The 21694-nt window shown below is 40.3% G+C and overlaps 1 protein-coding gene across 1 annotated transcript; it reads right to left on the minus strand.

Moving 5' to 3' along the window:
* Window positions 1–4440: 4440 nt before the first annotated feature.
* On the minus strand, window positions 4441–14289 carry LOC105049930 (ras-related protein RABB1c). The gene is made up of 6 exons (XM_010929733.4): window positions 14023–14289; window positions 13406–13545; window positions 6125–6207; window positions 5803–6007; window positions 5626–5694; window positions 4441–4819 (listed from the first exon to the last, which is right to left on the minus strand). Exons 1-6 carry the CDS (start codon window positions 14066–14068, stop codon window positions 4727–4729), a joined length of 636 nt encoding a protein of 211 aa, XP_010928035.3. The 5' UTR covers window positions 14069–14289; the 3' UTR covers window positions 4441–4726.
* Window positions 14290–21694: the final 7405 nt, after the last annotated feature.

The following is a 21694-nucleotide window of genomic DNA, read 5'->3' on the forward strand; positions in this document are numbered from 1 at the left end:
CTTATACCGAACTTCTGGAGCGTGCATACAAATATATGCATGCAGATGAAGGAGCTTCTGACTGACGCCAGATAGAATGTAAAAATCAGAAAAAGAAGAAACAGAAGAAGGGAGAAGCTCCGATTGAATCAAGTCGGCCATCTTCTAATAAGCAAATTTCGTCTCGACGACGGAGTCCAAAGTCGAGTTATGGCAGGTATGACTCCTATGCTCCTCTTTCTGCTCCTCGTGCGTAGATTCTTATTAAAATCGAAGGAGCAGAATATCTACGATACTCTCCACCGATGAAAGCGTTGCCGAGGAACCACGACCAAAGGAAGTATTGCGATTTTATCGTGATCATGGTCACGATACCGAACAATGCATCCAACTCAGAGACGAGATAGAAGTCCTGATTCGATAAGGCTACCTCGAAGAATACTGCAGAGATCCTCCGATGCAACCTCCTACCGATCGACGACCCCAACCGCAAATTGAGGAGGCTGTAAATGATCAGTCGACTGCAGGAGTGATCAACATGATCTCCAGATGATCGAATTGGGGGGCAACTTCCGAAAAAGAGTCGGCGAAATGACGACGACTCAACAATATAATAACTTTCTCGAAAGAAGATATTTGAAAAATTCAGACTCCCTATAATGATGCTGTTGTTGTCTCGGCAACGATAGCAAATTATGATGTAAAAAGAATTCTTGTAGATAATTAAAGTTCAACTGATGTTCTATTTTACCCGACTTTCTTCCGAATACGACTGTCGACTGACCGACTCAGAAGAGTCTCGACCCCATTGGTTGGCTTCACAGGAGATGCTGTCACAGTGGAAGGAAAAATCTCTCTCCTTTTAATCGCTGGAACCGAACCACAATAGAGCACTATTCTTATAACATTCATGATAGTTCGAGTACCTTCGGCTTATAACGCCATACTCGGATAACTTGGGCTTAATGCTTTGAGAGCAGTGGTTTCGACATACCATTTGTTAGTCCGATTTTCGACAAGAAATAGGATTGGAGAAATACGTGGAGATCAACAACTCATCCGACGTTGCTTCCTTGTCTCCACCCAAAATAATAAATCTAAAGACTCTTTGCCTGTTAACAAATTGGATCAAAGAGAGAATCAGGAGAGGGGTGAACCAGCTGAACAACTGATTTCCATCTCGTTAAAAGAAGAAAAACTGGTTCTTCCATACATGAATGGACGATGGAAGATCGGTAATAAAGGATAGACCTTTTTGAGGGTTGAAGAACCATCACTCTGGAGCCTTTGGATGAGGTCAGAGGACAAAGAAGGCTCGGAAAAGAGAAGGACGAGACATTGTCGGCAATATCCGACACAGTAAAGCAAAACTAATTATCAGTCGGACCGAGTTCAGTGCCAGCTGAGGTGGACAAAGTCCGTAATAATCCAAAATATTTCGAATAACTTTTGGGATCGAAGATCGAAGATCCACCCGAAGATCTTCGACATAGAAGGCCATCTGGTTCGAAGGAGGGTTATTCACCCGACCATCGACTCCAAGGGCAAAAAGTTGAAACTGCTCCGGGATATAGAATTGCTCTTGAAGCCGCTCAACATTCGGTCCTGAAGGTGAAGAGTCCTCCACATCCGGACTCGACTGGGATTTATCAGTCAGATTCTCCGACCGATCGTCCTGAGAAAGAGAAGTCCTAGCCATGAAAATGACTCTAAAGAAGATGAGAATCCTAGAGGAAAGAACTCAAAAAGAAAAAACTAAATTGGACCTGAAGGTTGGGACCGAGCGTTGAGGCGACAATCCGGTAGAGTCCTGATACCAAAGATAACAAAAAATAAAAATTTGACTGAGAGTGACCCTATGTATAGGATCCCTCAATGGTCGACATGAAAGTGGTGAAATCGAAGATCTATCAGATGAAGACAAATGGCAACATCTGGACCAACCATTGATCGGACGGTTCGACGTACCTACTCCAGATCAAGCCACGTCACCTCTATCCGCATGAACAACTCCGATCCAATAACATTCGGACATGTGGCACAAATGTATTTGTCGACATCATATCGTCAGACGCCGAGTCGACTTTCCAAAATGACGCCTGACACTGACAACTGATACTGGATCGACCAGTCAGTATAACAGACGACCATATCTACCAACATGACAAAGTAGCCGATCACCCATATCTCGAAGAAAACAGTATCAAAATTGAAACTTGATGTGATAGAACTCTTTTCGACCAACGTGATAAACCATTCAGCAATTCACATGTCGGCTCATTTTGGACTTGAGAGTGGCGGGCAACTATTGGGGTAAACCGATCGATCCTCGACTTTGGTCACTACGACTTCGACTATGCATCAACCGAATAGATAATACTGATTTTTTATCAACTGACCGATCTATTGTCAGCTAATTAACTAAGATCGGTTGACCAACTAGTATTCGACTACCATCAATCGATAGCGGACGACTTAGACCGTCGGCATGCGACAGCATGACAGAGCTAATAGCCGATGGTCACCCATTAATTCTGCCAACATAAAGTCGGCTATACCAACATATGGTCGGTAATCTGCTCAACATACCATAACCGTCGCAAATGGTTATCGACTATGTCACGACTATTAAGGAGAAGTAACGCCCCATTAATTCTATATTTATAGTCCGATAATTTAGCATCATAAAAAGTGGGACCACATGCTCGACGGTTACACCATAGTCATCTATAAAAAGGGGAGGTAAGTGAACAGTAGGGGTAAGCCAATTTTGGGTCAAAGCTCTGCTACTCTCGATATTGAAATCTACTGTTCATCAATTTTTTCTCTGACTTAAGCATTGAAGGGTCCTCGCCGAATACAACTCCAATATGTGTAGATGTTGTTTTGCAGGTGCTCATCACAGGCGACAGAGAGTTGGCCGCAACAGTATGTATGGATATATGTATACATATATATATACATACATACATACATATACACACACACATACATACATACATACATATCTATCTATATACATACATACATACATACATACATACATATATATATATCTATGTATATACATACATACATACATACATACATATATATATCTATGTATATATATATATATATATATATCTATGTATGGATATACATACATACATATATATATATGTGTGTGTGTGTATGTATGTATGGATATATATATATCCATCCACACACACACACACACACACACACACACACACACACACACACATATATATATATATATATATATATATATATATATATATATATATATATATATATATATATATATGTATGTATATGCATATATATGTATGTATGTACACACATATATATATATGTATGTATATGCATATGTATGTATGTATGTCTGTATGTATGTATAGATACATACATACAGACATACATACATACATATGCATATACATACATATATATATATGTGTGTACATACATACATATATATGCATATACATACATATATATATATATATATATATATATATATATATATATATATATATATATATATATATATATATATATATGTGTGTGTGTGTGTGTGTGTGTGTGTGTGTGTGTGTGTGTGTGTTTGTATATGCATATATATGTATGTATATGTATACATATATGTATAGGTATATATATGTCAATTTCTCGGCTAAGGTTTCAACTACCATCCCCTCTCCATCAGAGGATGCCAACTAGCTGCATAAGGCCTCATTTTCCCTTCCTCCACTGGAGGATGACGCCCTCCAACTCGTCCTCCAGTTATTTCGACCGTAATTAGAGCTGCAATATTTTATACCCGACCTACCTCAACCTGCATCCAAACAGCGATACTGGCCCATCTAGCCGTTCAACTTGCAGCGCGAGTGAATTTGCGTGCACCCAACAGCCCCTAAGAGTGGAGCGACTGCTTACAAGTCAGTCAATCGTAGTTCTGTCTGGAAGACAAATGTACAAAGAGCCAACTCACCAGTCTTTGCTTGCACTCATAAGCTACATAAAACATATCCAGAAGAAATGAGAAAGCTACCCACATCCAAAAATAATAAATAACAAGGATGACAAAGTATTTTTCTTACGTCTAAATTGACTGAGGAAGTCCCAGCAAAAGCAATTCAATCGAACCAAAAGATTTTGATATCATCATTCGAACATCAATCTATCGGATTGGGACCCCCGGAACAGATAAAGTTGAGCACCATCAAAATCATAACCAACCGACCTAGTTCATGCCTGCACGCATTTGCTTGACCTATTGGACTAGGAACAGAATCAAGTCCACGCTCCAATTTTCTAATGGGTCCACCACGGCTTAAATTATAAGCAACGTTGCTATTGAATTAGGTCCAAGATAAGCAAGCCACTTTGCATCCGACCCCATGAGGCCTTGACATTATGGTAAACAGTAACAATCACTACGGATATCTCAAGCAATTTCTGGAAAAGAATTGTAATCAATTCAAGTTTCCATAAAGCACATACAATTAACTGAGTGGAACACAAACGGTATGATGCACAAGGATTATACAATATTTACTTAGGATCCAAACGCTGAAAATGCAAGGAGAAGACGACAAAGCGGGGAGAAAAGGACTATCGTTCTGATGGAGAAAGACAACAAATAAGGAATATCATACGTCAGATTAACATTCTTCAACATGAACCAGCTTGAGAAAAGGAACCATCTCTCTTCCTCCTGCCGGACCTGAAGGAAATGAGCTCAACTGCAACAGCCACCAGTTTGAGAAGAAGAGCCATCCCTTCCTCCCGCTGGACCTGGGATTCCTCCATATCCAACTTTGATTCCGTAAGACTGCAGAAGTTGCACAACAAGATTATAGGGAAAGAAAAAAAAGAAAAAAGGGATGGTAATATCAAAGAGAAGATAGAGTTCTAAGATCCGCAATATAAATTTATCATCGGGCAGAAGCAAAGGTAGAGTCGTGATTATTATATGAAGGCACGGGATCACAAATAGCCGTTGCAAAATATTATACCAAATAATTAAGATGATGATGATGGAGAAAGCGAAGTTTCGATACAGTAAAGTTGCCCAATACCAATATCACTGTCATCAAATGATCACACCTAGTCAAGCCTAGTGGGTCCCAGCGAGGAAGTGACATCCACTATATGTATTTGCTTTTCCCCTCCGACCAATGTATCTCCCACCCAACCATGCCCTGAGGTACTGGCGTACTAGTTCTAAATGAGGGTCAGCACTCAGCAGTGTCTTTTATTGCCAAAAAGGGTAAATATTTCAAGTTTTCAAAAATAATCAAAATAATGCACTATGTCATTATCAATTAATTGCTTGATATGGTATGGGTCTCTTCATCGGCGATGAGGGACCCAGCTTTTGGGGCAAAATACTGCGCACAGAGTAAGGGAAAACACCAGAAAACCTCAATGCTATGAGAAAGGACGAAGGAAAAAAGCTCAAAAAAACTGATCTGGATGGGAAGAAATGGAAAAGCACAATTTACAAAACCAATCACAAATACATGATACTTACTAATAACAGCAACACACCCCCTCTCCCCAATCTTCCCTCCATGTGCACAGAGCTAATATCGGACAAAAAAACTTGATAGGGTCCAAATATGAGTAAAGACTTACCTCATTTGATACATCAAAGACCCCATCTTGAATTTTCTTGTATATTGTTGCTGCTGTGCTGATGAATGCCTGGAAAAGCAGTAGACATTAGAAAAGCCGGATTTAAATTATATATGTATATATAGAAGAAGAAACTTTCACCTACTGTTTAGCATGAAAATAGCAAGGCTTATTTACCTCCTCAACATTCTGAGCTGTTTTTGCAGAAGCCTCCATAAAGATCAAGCCATGCTCCTTAGCAAACTGCTCGCCTTCCTCAGTGCTGACAGCTCTTCTGTGAGCCAGATCACATTTGTTTCCAATCAGCATAATTGTCATATTAGCATTTGCATGCTGCCTTGCATCTTCTAACCAACTTGCAAGATGGTTAAACGTCTCCCTCCTGAGAATTGTATTAAAGGACAAGAGTATAAGCATCTATGTAACATCTAAAGTTCAGAGAGTAATAAATTCAGTTTTGCATTGTTGAATGCCAAGGAGTCTCTAATAATAAACAAACCTGGTGATATCATAGACTAGTAGTGCACCTGCAGCGCCTCTGTAGTAAGATCTCGTTATAGATCTGAAAGATTCTTGGCCTGCCTGTAGTGTTAAAAAAACTGTGCATCAGATGCATGTGGTGGCGGTTTGGCAGGGAATATCCCACCCAGTTGCTTCAAACTACAACTTAAAAAGCAATGGGTTCAGCCAAATAGCACCAATTCATTTGTAAGATTATCAATGCAACTTTTGCTGATAAAGTAACAACCTGAACAGCATCTACACAACTTTCAAATTTATTAAGTTGGGGAAAAAATACTATCATGACAACTGAACAAATAAAGTTGCATATCACAAACATCACACATGTTCTTCCCTTACCACTAATGGTGGTCCAATAATGATACACCCATGGTTCAGATCATAAATCAGTAGAAAATGCTCAGCAATCACAACAGTGATTTCTTTTGTACAGTGGAGCATTAAGAGGAAAGTCAAGCAGCGGTTGTTGAGTGGGAAGTTGTGGGCTCTGGCTAAAATGGAGGCAAAGGAGGTGACGTAGGTACGAGGAACTTACAGTAGTCACTTGAATTGATATTAGTAACAAGATTACAATGATAAATGATGTATTGTAAATAAATGATAGCTAAATGACTATCTTGGGATTATGCTAATTCCAGTCACTATCACCTTAGCAGTCTATTGGTAAGTTAGGGAAGTACTAACTTTGCATTGCAAACTGGACGAGGCATATCCACGAGAAACAACATTCATTTTGGTAAGCAAGGTGATAAATAAAGGGTCATAGAGATTGTTGCTTCACCTCTAAGTCTTTCTGTTAAAAAGCCTCATTAAATGGAATCCTGTTCAGTGGCTAAGATATCAAAAGAAATTTCCAATAACATTATAATAGAAGCTAATTTATCTAAAATGACTATTCAATCAGGAGTTTTCTCACTCAAAAGTATCATCTTATCATGAAGCACGGAATTTTCAACAATATACCTTTTCTATCAGGTCAAATCTCCCTAACCAGAGAAGGCAGGGCTTTGACATGTTACAGCTGTACTTTGCTTTTGGCATACTTGAGCAAATTTTTAATACAAACAGAAATAAGACTCTCATTAATTTATGGTAAGATGAGTAAGATTGCACAAGTGCAAATTGCAATGTATAGTCACAGGTTTGGCTTTTGGCAGGTTTAGATAGATGAAAAATTAGAAATTCAAGGAGGAAAAAAAAAAAAGAAGCAAAATTGTTAGAAGTCCATAAAGAAAAAATGAAAGAAAGAAAGCAAATTCAAAGACGTAAATACCTAATGTATTACATATCCATGAACTCTCACATGAAGAGAAACAGCAGTGAATGCCAATAGCAGCAAGAAATAGAAAAATAATAAAACTAAAAATAGCACTGACTATTCAATAATTATCCCTTATCTTGGGAATAGGCATGATTTGTTTTCATTATGAATTAATACTAAATATCTCCTAAAGAATTAAATTATTCAAGCATGAATTTCAAACTCACTTTAAAATTCCAAAACTCCATAAATAATTGTAGACTCATTCCAGTAATTCATGGAACATTGTCACCAACAGCAGACATGAAGTAATGGTCCAAAAAGCTTAAAATATTTAGAAGGACTGGTGTCTCAAGCATCACAAATTGCCAGGAAGAGACACATCAAAATAAAGGGAATCTAGCTACATCATGAGCTGGAGAACAAGCTAGCTATATTATCAATTCACAAGTGCCAATAATATCTCTTTGATCTCTACTAAAAGTTAATGGGCTTTGAAATGCGGATCACAAACAAGAGTATGGCCAGCTTTGGCCTCAATGAAGGGACCAATGATGCTGATCATAATTTGCAAGCAGCTTGGGAGATGAGAGCGAGGAAGCGAGAGAAGATGACACAGTTCAAAAAGAAAATTAGCAATACCAACTGATTAGGTTTGAGTAAATATTTGTTGGTTACACCTAAAAACCCTTTTCTTAAAAACACTATGAGGACCCTCACCATGGGTCTCCTGAAGATCTAGTACTGGTGTGTAAAACTCTCAAATACATTTTTCCAAATGTAGTTCCTTTTTGCAAGCTGACTGCTGTGTTATGGAAGTAACCCATTCCAATACATCCATTTATTTTATGCTACCATGAACTAAACGCCACCAACATCTGCAACACTAACATTACCTGTAACATTGATCCCGTACTGCCATAGCTCAATGTTAGCACCCAAATCATTTTCTATGCCCACTGATTGTCCTAGGCTGATACACATCTTGTTAATTGAACATTCATTTGCACCTAAACCACCCACAAACGGGACTATGTTTCACCACTCAACCCTAATCAAACATGCAAGCACAAAGATCATAAAATGCAAGTATAAATTGCAGCCTGCTTCTTCTATCTCCTACTCATCTTAAACATCCATGCACTATATTAGATCACCAGTTGCATTTGCCACATGCATCCTTATTCCTTTTCCTATCTACTTGGGCTTTAGCTGTCTTCCATTCAAGAAGAGCAGCAGTGTCATATGCAAGTGTGAAACATGTTTCCATAACAAGTCATACAACAAAATTCAAACCCTACTCATCTAATGTCCTAATCATTACATCCATAACCAATCACAACCCATTTTCTTCCTTAGGTATCCAACATACCTTTAAAAGAGGGGAAAAATTAAGAGCAGGCAACCAATTTAGCCACTCCTTGTGGTGCAAAGTCAGCAACCAATAGCTTAAACTGTTTTCAGAATCATGTACCAATGATCACTATGTCCACTACTCCTATTCATGTATCGCTGCCATTGAGGCACTCCTATTGTCTCTATCCATTGCTCCCAAATTATAACATGTGAGCAAGATCTGTCCAACCACTCCCCGTTGGCTGAATCTGAAGACTGTGGTACATGGAACTCCATGGAGCAATGTTACCCAGACACACTTGGCATTGGTGCCAAAGGTCCAAGTGCCCCTAAGTGTAGGACATAGCATCCACCAAAAATCTAGGCACGGAAACAAGGCGCACACACACACATCTATATCTATCTATCTATCTATCTGTCTCTATCTCTATATCCATCTATCTATCTATCTCTATATATGTATATATGTGTATACACATGTGTGCGTATATATATATATGGGTATACACATGTGTGTATATATATATATATGTGTGTATACATGTGTGTATATATATATATGTGTATATATGTGTGTGTGTGTATATATATGTGTATATATGTGTGTGTGTGTATATATATATAAAATAAACATACTTACATACACACAGATTTGTGTCTGTGTCTGATTTCAAAGATAGAATAGCTTAAAAGGGAAGGAGGGTTATAGATGCTATCAAACAAAAATAATGATGGAATAACTATAAGTTTGCTAGTTGTTTAATTTATTTGCTAGGCTCATTTTAAGTCTCTTAAGATGCATTGAGGTACTTAAATGGTAATTAACTATGACAAATCCATATTTTTAACATCATAACGTTTCATTTGAAGTGTTTATACAATCTTGATAACTTTATGTTAGAAAAATAAAACACTTTGCTTGAAGTGTCTACAAAACCCAGGAAACTCCACATTGAAAATAGGACACCCCGCTTAAAGTGTCCAGCACTTAAAACAAGGAGTCCCCTAGTTGACATCACCACAAGAATTCAAAGTGGAGTTTCCAGCCACACCATGTCTTGTCATATCCAAGTGTTCAAAAGTATTGATACTCCCAAACAACTTAAAAATGGAGTGTCCATCAATCAACTCCAAAATTCTGGATCACTTCTTTCAAGTAAATTAACAACATATCCATTGTTTACATTCTGCAAAGTCACCAGCAAGAAACCTTCCCATCTTTTATAAGAGGTTACAAAAGATATTAGCCTCAAAATAACTTGGACTGTAAAGTTCTTAGGATGCCAACTCTCCATTACAACTTTCATATGATTCGTTCCTTCCTTATTTGAGTGGTAGAACTTAATTGAAATATTTTGATTAATTCATCTCTAAGCTCTTCTTCTCCCAGTTAGGTCATGCTTGAGAAATAATTCAAACTTATTAGATCCCTCATCCATTACATATTTCAAAGAATCACCAACTCATTTCAACTCAAGAAATCCCTTGTATATGGTGTTCTAATTTGATGAGAATTCCCACTACTCAAGGTAAGCATGTTCAAAGAAGTTCAAAGAAGCATGACACCAAAATCCAATCATATTTCCTTCCCTCCTTAAATGATAACTACGTTTGAGTCTGAAAATGGGCTTGCACATTGGAGACTAAAATTCCATTATGAACACAATAGTAAACTCTTCATTGAATGATCTTCTACCAAAATGCTGCAACCTGTTGCCAAACTATAGTTACTGGGAAATAGATATCATATTCCTACTCGATTTTCATGATTTTCATGAGAAATAAGTTTGGGAGATGAGCTGGATTCATTTTCTCAGAGCTCTTAAGAGGGACAAAGCAAGTGGAGAACACATGAGAGAGTTAGGGGGAAGCAGGGGAATGACAAACTCCTTCAGGGATATTTTCTAGCTGCCATGAGTTTAGTTCATGGAATATGTCAATTTGAGCAACCCATTACTGCCATTGATTAAGCTTTTGGTTTGGAGCCGGGAGGTGGGGGTGGTGTGTGTGTGGGGGGGGGGGGGGGGTTGTTTTGGGTGGGGCACACCAGTTGCCACCTCACAATTGTTAATGCTAGCTGCTGCCTCCCATCTTGGCACAAAAACAAACCCTAGAAAAAGGCTATACGAAGGAGGAAAAGGAAAGAAAGAGATCAAGCAATTCCCTTTTATGACTTGATAAAAGAACCCAGCCCCAAAGACAAACCCTAGATGAAAAAGAAAAGGAATAAATTTCAAACTATCTGCTTCATAGTATCATGAAGGAAAATGAAGGTACTTAGATCAACTAGAGAAGGGTGATAATCACATAGCCCTTATTGTACTTAAGAAGAAAAACCATTACCATATTTTTACACATTCTGCCCAACAATCATGCCATCATGATGAAAAGCAATGGGTAGATAGATTTTCAACTCAATCTCGCTTCTACTACAAATAAGACCTCAAGATTTTTATCAATAAGAACCAAAATAGCCTCAAAATGATTTAGTTTCTTGCCCATTACACTCACTCAAACAAAGGCCCAGAGTAAGGCAGGATTGCCCCAAATAAGGACTATAATTGGTGCTAGATGAGCGCAGAATACAGATCATGGAAGGCTTTAACTGGCTATGAAACTCTGATTTGTTTAAAGCCTTAACTTGATAAAGATTTTATGTGACCAGACCAGCCCTTCAAGAAATTCTTCCTTCAGATCTGGAGTCAACTTAACATGCTCAAGGGATCCCTAGGTTGAAAGGAATAGAAAGTTCAAAATTGTTGAAGATTGTGAAAATAAAAAGGGTGTCCACTCCTTTCTCATTGTTCCCCTCAACTTCATTTTGCTCTCCCCACCCCACCATAATGACCATATCTTTTGCTAAATCTTTAATGGTATAACAGATCTTTTTTCAGATCTGGCAAATTCTGATTGTTTAAGCTAAAAGATCCCCAACAACCTTCTCCCTCAGATCCATTACCTTTGCTGCCACGAATTTCTACTGCTGTTTATAGCAGAAACAAGCAAGTCAACAGCAACTCTGAAGGTAATCTTAATGCTGTAGTTTATCATCAACTAAAACCACAACCATAAGCGTTCTTGAGTTTGGGCTGCGCTAATTTAGTACCTTTATCCCACATGGTTAAAATACAGCTAACTGATACTAGCAGCTCAAATATATATGTCAAAAACTATCAACACAATGAATGGATGTCAGATGTATCACTTCTGCAATATCACATCCATATTAACAACCCTATGGTTACATATGTTCTGCCAATCTTCCAAGTACCAAAAACTTTAACCAGAAAGACCAAAATTGCAAAACTTCTGGATAGTATTTGCCAGCCAGATCACATGGAAATGAGATGAGATAGCATCAATTACTGTTTCTAAACATTTATTCCCCAACATGGTGCCACACATATATTCTCATAAAGCCCATCCAAAATTTTCTCAGCAACTCCGAACCTCACGAGGTCAGCATGCTTATTTCAGCTCCAGTACCATTAATTTACATGTGCATTACATCCTATATGTTCCATGAAAGCACTCACTATTCTTAACTTAGCATATACATTAATCCCACTGCAAATCAGCAGTTTCCTGGTCATAAGGTTTAAACACCTGGTTTTGGTTCTAGTTTCAGCTTGATAGTGTGACTTTTGAATCAGGTGATCTGGGCCACTTTGGTTGTTTTGGCTCCAGTTTCAGTAGATAATTATAGCATTTAATAGGACATCAAGCTAATTAAAAGAATAAAGTAAAAGATATACATCATTTCCGAGTACCTTATATTGTTTGAGTCCTTTGGATGTACTGCTTTGGTTGGCTTTGCACTATAACAATCGAATCACTATGTTTTGCAAAAACATAATGTAAAGGATTGTATTAATAGTGCACCATAACACCATATCATTTCAATGTTAAATGTTTGAGTTTTAGGATAGACAAATCTATATCCGTTTACTTCTGATTTAAAATCATAATGTGATTTTGCCATGCTTCTAGCATTCTCATAACTCAGAGATTCTAAATTTAAACTAGAAAATGCTAGCTCACACTCAAAATTGGTCACAAAAGCAGTTTTAGCTGAAAATTTGAAACTGGCACACTTTCGAACAGTTTTGACTGGAAGTGGAAAATCCCAACATGCCTGGCCCCTGCAAGACAATCTAATGAAGACATTCTATCATTCTCACTAATGATTCCAAACCTAATATATAAATAAATTTAGTATACCTATTGCTTGAAAGTTTTATTTCACTGCACAGAGTTCTTTCCATCACCAAAAAATCTCTTATTAACCTTTCAATGTTAAAGAATTCTTTGTTAGAGAACACCAATGTATATTATTGACCTTGACCATTATCACACTAATTTTGCTACTTCCTCCAGGAAAAAGTTATGGGAATGGTTTTACTAACTCCAGCTTAAAAAAAAAAAAAACTATCAGAAATGCTCGAGCAAACAAGAAATTAATCACAAATCAAACTCAAAACAAGGCAATATAAACTAGGCAAGATATTTGACGTTGTTGAGTAGGATTTTGGGTCCAATAAAGTCATTATTGCCAATATCCAAGCAAATCTGAGTAGGATACAGTTTTACTCTGCTAACACCTAAATCCAGGAAAGTAAAATCAGGGACATGGCAACCAACCGTATCCCATATCTGCAACTTTATGGGTTTGTTGTCAATTGTAATCATCCTAGCCCCAAATTCAACACCAATGGTCAAGTCATGAACAGGTTGGAATCGTTTGTCTGTGAACTGCAACAGAAGGCATGATTTCCCAACTCCTGTGGATGAAAGAAAACAGAAAAGAAAAGAAGAGATACATGGTCACATCATGGAATACGAAATGTAATACGAAAAATATTCAATAAATCCAGTTCTTTGGAATATATAACGCAACACAAGAAAACCTGACAGACTAATGAGGCAGGACCACCGAAGTCTGAATCATATCCACGATTTCTGTATCAAGGACTTGGGCGTCCATAGAAAACGTAACCAATCCATGCAAATCAAATTATTTTCACATAGTTCATAGAATAAAACATATCAACAAATCCAGATCCATATTCTTACCAGGTTACTGATCCACAGAAACACACATACCAAAAAAAAGAAACAAGTAATTCCGGAACACCAAAATTACATATAAGTCGGCATAAAAAATGATTAAATAGCGACCCCCATGGCATCAATCCTCCCAATTAACATCGACATCAACTCCAAATAAACCTAAAAAAACCTAAAAAGGGATGGATTACCCGTGTCTCCGATGATGATGTACTTGAAGAGGTAGGCGTACGACATATCTCCTCCCAAACCCCAATCCAAGATTTTCCTGCTCCGATCAAAAGAAAGGTACAACGAAATCAAAGGGAGAGGAACTAAGGGGTTTGAGGAAGGATGGGTGGGAACGAAGCAAAGGAAAGAAGAGGATGAGGAAATGGAATCGGGTCGCGAGGGAGTTCTCGACGCGTTTGCCTTAATTTATAAAGAGAGAGGACCTCGCCGTCCCTTGCGCCGACCGTACGCGAAATTGGCAAGGCACGCCGCTTTTAACTCGCTGAGTTGACTCATGGCCCTTTTTTAAGCTTTTAGATCTTTTGCTGCTCCAGATTTTGTCCGCCCAGTAAATCTTATTAGATTGATGAATTGGACTAATACAATCAACTAGATAATAAAATTACAGACAAGGCCATATCATCCAGACTTGACCAAATCTATTTCACCTATTATTCCTATTAATGGTTTGAGATAAAAATGATACAAGTAAACTGGTGGCGATATATTTAATTTACAGCCCCCTAGCCCACGATGGAATCAGGATTTTGTTCATGGTTACAATATATGCTTAAATTGGTTCTTTTTGGCTTTTTTAGTAATAAAAGTAGTTGAAGATTATATTAACATAAGATCTAGTCTTAATACAATAATGTAGATAAAAAGAGAAACAAGAAAGGTATAACACATACAGCAATAACAGAACAGCCATATATAAGTCTCAAATCCAACAAACCAAAGTATTGGTACATGCTGGAAGATATCAGACAAAGCATTTAACCATTTGATAAGCAGCAGTGCAAAACTGAGTGGATGTAAATTTTGATAAGCAAAGCTCTGTAGCACGAAAATGCCCTTCTGAGAAGCAATATAAGCTAAGACGATATGGAAACTCTCATTGCTTTTTTTTTTTTTTTTTTTTGGTAGAAAAAAACTCCAAATGCTTAAAAGTGGTTCCAGGCTTGCATTATAATTAACAAAGTAAAAGCAGCTGAATACCAATCAACCTTGTTGATATTAACAATGATGCTAATATTGTTTGCGTGGATAGAAAACCCCATAAGTATCAGCATCTGATAAAAAAGGATCCTTATATGATATTTCAGGAGGTTGACATATGCATAGATAATTTTGTTGCAGAAATCAACACCATTGATCTGTGGAATGGTAAAGACCACAACTGTTGAGGTAATCCCAAAACAAAAGCGCTCGCTCTAAAGCCCTCGGCATATGGCAACACAATGAGGTAAAGTATATGTTGACAAAATAAGATTGCTTCCATGATAGCATCAGCATTTATAAACTCAATTAGGTGGCATGTGCTTCCTTTATATATAATGTTGATCCTTGCGTGGCTATGACTGCTGGAGATAAAGGATGTATTATCCGTATCTATGATAGTAAGCTAATTGAACCAATATCAAGATAAAATATGTCCCAGTAAAACAGGATTTTTTTTGCATCAAGAATCATAGTAGATCGCGGCAATAATGGAATGCAAGAAAGTTGGAAATTAGTGCCAAAATGCGATGATAGAATGAGCAAATATAACTAGTCCTCCCAACAGATTATGAAGCCAAATTTAGCAGTTATAATAGCCATGCCGAGGGGGTGGATGCACACTAATGCTGACAAAGAAGGCTTTGTATGAAAAGGAGGATGCAACGTATTTATAATAGTATGCTTTCCAAAAACAAATAAGATAGTTTTATAAGTCCCATAGGTGGGGAGCAAGCTGGCATTAACAACAAGAATAAGTATGCAAAGGAAACAGTTCCTTGTAGTTGCCAATAGACAATTCTTTGTAGTTGCCAATAAGAAGAGATGCATGATAAGATGAGCCTAAAAATATGATAGGATTGCTCTAGCCACTTCTAATGAAGGTATTGTGATTTGCATCGGCATCCAAAATACAAGTAAATTGAGGGTGGATCTTGTCTCCCTTATGGAGGAAGAAATCCCCCTAGAGAGCATGATCAGCAGCCCAATTAGCTGCTTGATTACCCTCCCTACGGATGTGTTGGGCCTAAATGACTGTGCAAGAATGACACCAAATTTTAATATCCTTCAGCCAAGGAGGCCCAACCAAGCACCAAGCAGTTCCGCATATGGGACAGCACGGTATGCTAACCGTTTTCCACTTGCAAATAGCATGTCCCCTTCATGGTTTTGAATAACAAAGCTAGCTGCAGCTATAACAGTTTACACAGTTCCATCAGTAATAGCACTCCAAAGGGTGGGGGTATCTAGGAAACTAAATTGATTCTTTTGGTGAAACAAGTCTGCATGCATTGTGCGAGCTGAATATTCCATCTCTGCATAACGAAGCATCAAATCTAATCAACATGGACCAATCTATTAATTGGAAAAGTGTTATAATTTACATAATGTCTACATAGGTTTTATCAAGTGCTTTTGCTTGATCCAGATGGTTGAGCCACAAGCTAGGTAAAAATAATATATAAATTTAGAAATGTAATGTGAAAAGAATGCCGATGATGCATTTGTGATGATGCAAATGGGTCTGCCAGCGGATGAATACTTATTTCGGCTGGATCTAATGGGACATTTTGAATAAACAGGTGGAAAATTCTTTGTGCACTACACGCGGCATAGAAAATCTGACGTGGAACATATCATTTTATCTAATTGATTTATATAGTCATCACTTTTCAATACATATTTAACATCTATAATTTTATTTTTTTATTTAAAATTTTAAATGATGAAAATATTTTTTTTTAAAAAAAAATTATTATATCCTACATTCATATTATGACATCCTGCATTTAGAGAATCATAATTTTTGTTCACAGGATATCATAATATGTACAGGATGTCATAATTTTTTTTAAAGAATAAGAGCATTTTCGTTATTCAAAATTTTTAAATGAAAAAATAAAATTGCAGGTATTAAATGCATATTGAAAAGTAGTTGAATAAAAATGTTCCTTTCATATTATGATATCCTGAACCATATTATAACATGCTGGATCATATTATAATATTTTGGATCATATTATGACATTCTGTATGCAGAAAATCATAATTTGATGTAGCATGTCATAATTTTTTAGACCACATTATGACATCATATATATATAAAATTATAATATATCACAGAATGTCATAATTTTTTTTAAAAGATAGATATTTTTGTTATATAAAATTTTTAAATAAAAAAATAAAATTATAATATTAAATATATATTAAAAAATAATGATTATATACATCAATTAGATATACTTGGCATCGAATTTTTTAAAAAAATTTCTCGTAACGGTCTTTCACGACATGGACTACTTGGGCTTTCCCAAGAGACTTTTAGACTAACCTTCTGTACTAGCATGCAACATTTGCACAGTCTCCATGATTGTGGTCTGAGCTCTCACAGTCTCCATGATCGGCTCCGTCATGGAGTTGTAAACACACAGGATAAAGTTGCTAGAAAAGATATGCTATATTTCAGTAAAACTATCATAAGTTTGAATTTCAATACTCTAATTTCATCTCCTTCTCTCTTTTTTTTTTTTTCTTCTTTTTCTTGAAAAATCCTTTCCACTTCTGCTACGATAAAAAACTATTTTTTTAACAAAAAAACTAATTTTTATTTAAAATTTTAATCTCAATTTAAATAATTTTAGCTGTTTAAATTTTTTTAATTTAGAGAGAGAAGGAGAGAGAAGAAAATAAAATTTTGATGCTTAAGAAAAAAAAAAAAAATGAACTCTACTCCTATTTTTTTAGGGAGACAAGTTTCTAGCACCCTCTATCCCTCTTCAATCTGCAGCCATAATGAATCTATCTAATCTCTCCTTAAAATTTGTATATATTTTTTATACATGTATATATCTACATATGTATCAAAGTATACATATACATATATTTTTTAAGTAATATGCATTGCAAGTTTCTTATTGCTTTACATAACAAAAAGAAGTGAGAGGTGAAGTTACACTCCTCCAGTAATTGTAGAACCAAATAAGAAAAGGAGTACTTATTTGTGGACTAGCCGGTTGCACGTGCGACGAAGAGGACCATGTCTGATGGTTGAGCACCACAGGACTCATCCAACTTTCCTCACAAATTCTGGCCAACCTTTATAGAATGGTGATCAACCATAATGTGCAAAATTTCATCACGAGAACCTTGGCCAAATTTGGACAAAAAATTAAGATTTTAGGTGCATACATGTTGTTGCGGCCAATCCCCTCGTCGTCTGGTCGCCGGGAGCAAGCACCTGTAAAAGAAGTCCGCACTGATCGGAGGTGACTCCGGCGGGGACCCTCCGACGGTCAAGCCAGAGAGGAGACTAGGCAACAGTAGAAAAGAATCAAGGAGCTCAGCGAGAGAGGGAGCTAGAGAGGAAGAGTTCAGGGGTTTTGAAAAAGAACCTCTTTCAGCACTGTTGCCTTTCCCGTTTTATAGTAGAGCGCGGCATGATGCCGTCATTAATGGCGCGACAATGGGAGAGTTGTCAAATCGCCGAAGACTGTCAGAATCGCCGTAGAGCTGTTAAGTCGCTGTGGGACTGTCAAATCACTAGGGTTGACCCATGCCTTAGGTGGGACAATGTCCCAAGGCGGCTACTCCGCACGCCTTTGTCAGGGTGGCGGCCCATAGCAGTCGTACGGTATTCGGGGGAGCCGACCGACTGCATATCGACGTCTGGTTGCGGAATGTCGGGTGAAAACCCAGGGACCCTCCGATGGTCAGTCGGGCGCGTTGCGGGAGTCGGATATCAGACTTCGCAGTTCGGCCAGTCGGGAATGGAGAGGGTCTGCCCGATCGACGTATACTCAGTCGGTCGGTGTCGGCAATCGTCGGTCGGTAGAGTCAGGCGCTGGTCAGACGAGCCCGATGGTGAGTCGGCATGAGGAAGATCGGTCGGTATATCCCAACAGTTGCCCCCCCACTCCTGAGTCGGATGGTGTGCTGGCCAGCGTCTTTGCGTGGGCGGCAGCATCGGGCGAAAGGAGTGGATATTCATCGCATTAAGTCCTGACTCTGACGACCGTACCGTTGGTTGGTCCGGTGTCAGGCATCTTATGAGTGTCGGGTGACTCGTCGGTGTCAGACGTTCCGTCCCATCGGTGTCAGGCGTCTCGTCCTGTCGGTGTCGGACGTCTCATCCTGTCGGTGTCAGGCATCTCGTCGGGAATGGAAACTGTCGTTTCCGCCGTCTCTTCGAGAACGCGAAACGCCACGGCCTTTCCGTCGCGTGGCAGGTGGCCATTGGGCCGGGTCCGCCCAAGCGGATGGAGGTGACGTGGCTCGATCTGAGGGCAGGTGCGTCGAACCGTCGGGCCAAAGGAGGGCCCAGATGTCATTACGTGTCACGATCTGAGAGATCCTCGCTGGTCGTGCTTTCATCTCAGCCGTCGGGGGGCACTATATATACAGGGTCACCTGCATCCAGACTTTCACTTTCCTAACTTGCTGTCAAGACTCCGGTTGAGTGGTCCCTTGCCTCAGGTAATCTTTTTCCTTAGGAGCCTTCATCATTGTCCTTCATCTTCCTCCTTGCTTCCTCGTAGTCCTCTTCCTTCTTCTCCTTGTTCTTTGACTTCTGTTCCAGCGTAATGGCTAGAACATCTCCACGAGGAAGTCGGTCGGGGAACCCGACTGACGATTCTCGGTCGACCCCAGAGGTGGAGGTCTCTTCACTTTCGGGGCCGAACGTTGATCGACTCCGGGAGCAGTACTGCATCCCGGAGCAGTTTCAGCTGTTCGCCCCTAGGGCCGACGGTCGGGTTAATAATCCGCCCGCGGGCCAGGTGGCCTTTTACGTCGAGAACCTCCGGACCGGTCTTCGCTTCCCGATTCTGGAGTTCGTCCGAAACATGCTGGACTACTACGGGCTGTGTCCGGCGCAGCTTGTGTCAAACTCGGTTCGGCTGGTAGTCAGCTTTGCTCTGTTGTGTCGGCTTTTGCCGACCAACCCTCGCCTTTCACTCTTTCGAGCTTTTTTTGTTCTCCGACCCCACCCTAAAGCCCGAGGGTGGTGGTATTTCAATCCTCGGAAGGGTCTCTCCTTTATTATCGGTCTTCCATCGTCGATTCATGGATGGAAGAACAAATTCTTCTTCGTCTCTTCTTCCGTTCCTTGGAGGTTTCCTACCCGTTGGGGGGACCTCCGAACCCAACCAAACGAGAACAGTCGGGTGGAGGTCGGGGACCGGGAAGATTTTCACCGTCTGAAGGATATCTCGGTGTCGAAGCAGAAGGAGCTCGTCATCGAGCAGGCCCTGTACGACGCCGGTCTCAGCTCGGTGCCCCGCCTAGGTCTGTTCTGTTGTTGTTGTTTTTTTTTTTTCGATGCTGATTCTCTGTCGTCGTTGCAGATATGCCGCTAAGGATGAGGTTGATGGCAGCCGACATCCGAAAGCACGCGGCATGAAAGAGGCCGGTGCAAGGGGCCGAACCATCGCGGCCTCCCAAGAGGCCTCAGGTTGCTCCGCTGAGCGAGCCGGCTGGGGTGGAGGCAGAGTTCGAACGGGCATTGGACTGGGAGCCGGTCATTGCACTGTCGGTGCCGACAGTGCCCGTTGAAGTCCCGTCCGAGGAACCATCGGTCGAGGGGGCAGCCTCGCCCGAGGGACGGGCGGCCGAGGAATCGGTCGAGGGTGTGCCGGCTGCTCGACCGACAGAAGAAGTTCGGGAAGAGGCGTGCGAGCTCGAACAACCTGCATCGGCGGCTGCCGCACCTTCGGGAGGGACCCAGTCGGGCTCGAGCATGCCCTCCCTTTCCGACGTCAGGGCCTGGGTGTCCGCACGGGGGAAGGCCCCGATGGCATCCGTTGACGACAGGAGGTCGGCCGGTGGCGGAGCGTCGACCGACTCCCTATTTTTCGAAGGGGCGTCAGCCCTGGCCAACCACGACTTGGCCAGGAGGCTATGCCAGGCGCTCATCCTTCCGACCGACGTCGAGGTCATGAAGAATCAGCGGATATCTGACATGCTGTCCTCCTTCTATCCGACTATGATCCGGGTAAGTCTTCCTCCTTTTCGCTTTCGTTATCGTTTTTCATAAGTTCGATCTTCTGACGGTCGGCTTTGTTTTTTGCAGCTGATTTATAACATATCCGAGCTGGAGGCCGGATATCGAAGGTTCAACGATCTGCGCGCGGCCTGGAAGGATAAGGCCATGGCTGCCGAGGCCGATAAGGTCATACTGGTCGACCAGCTGCAGCAGTCGGTCGACCGGGAGGCCCAGTTTGAGGGGGAGATCTCCCATCTCACCGAGGAGGTCTCCCGACTCACAGGCGCTCTGGCCGCTTCGGGGACCGAGTTGCAGTCGGGCTGGGATGACGCCAAGCGGAAGTGCCGCACCGTTCGTCGGCTGCGTCATGAGCGGGACGACTTTGCCAAGGAACTCAAGGCCGAACGCGAGAAGCTCCGAATAAGCTTAGGGAACCTCGCTAAGGCTGAAGAGAACCTGTCCACCGCTCAGACCGACACGGACATAGCAAGGGCGGAGGCGGAGTCGGCGAAGGAAGCCATGGGTCGGGCTGTGGAGGACTTCCGCGACTCCGAGGAGTACCGGGAGGAACTTCTGGAGAGCGGCTTCCTCTCGTACCGAGTGGGGTACGAGGATGCTCGAGAAACCGTCCGGAGCTTGTATCCGGAGCTCAACCTCGGTAGCATCGTCCC

This window comes from Elaeis guineensis, chromosome 8 (assembly GCF_000442705.2).
Source record: "Elaeis guineensis isolate ETL-2024a chromosome 8, EG11, whole genome shotgun sequence".
NCBI classification, from domain to species: Eukaryota; Viridiplantae; Streptophyta; class Magnoliopsida; order Arecales; family Arecaceae; genus Elaeis; species Elaeis guineensis.

Excerpts from the sequence above, each read along its gene's own strand:
- LOC105049930 (XM_010929733.4), bottom strand. The coding sequence starts at position 14,068 with ATGTCGTACGCCTACCTCTTCAAGTACATCATCATCGGAGACACGG. Across the intron at positions 6,008-6,124 it reads CTAGTCTATGATATCACCAG|GAGGGAGACGTTTAACCATC; the intron begins GTTTGTTTATTA and ends TACAATTCTCAG. Across the intron at positions 4,820-5,625 it reads TCTTTGATGTATCAAATGAG|TCTTACGGAATCAAAGTTGG; the intron begins GTAAGTCTTTAC and ends CAACTTCTGCAG.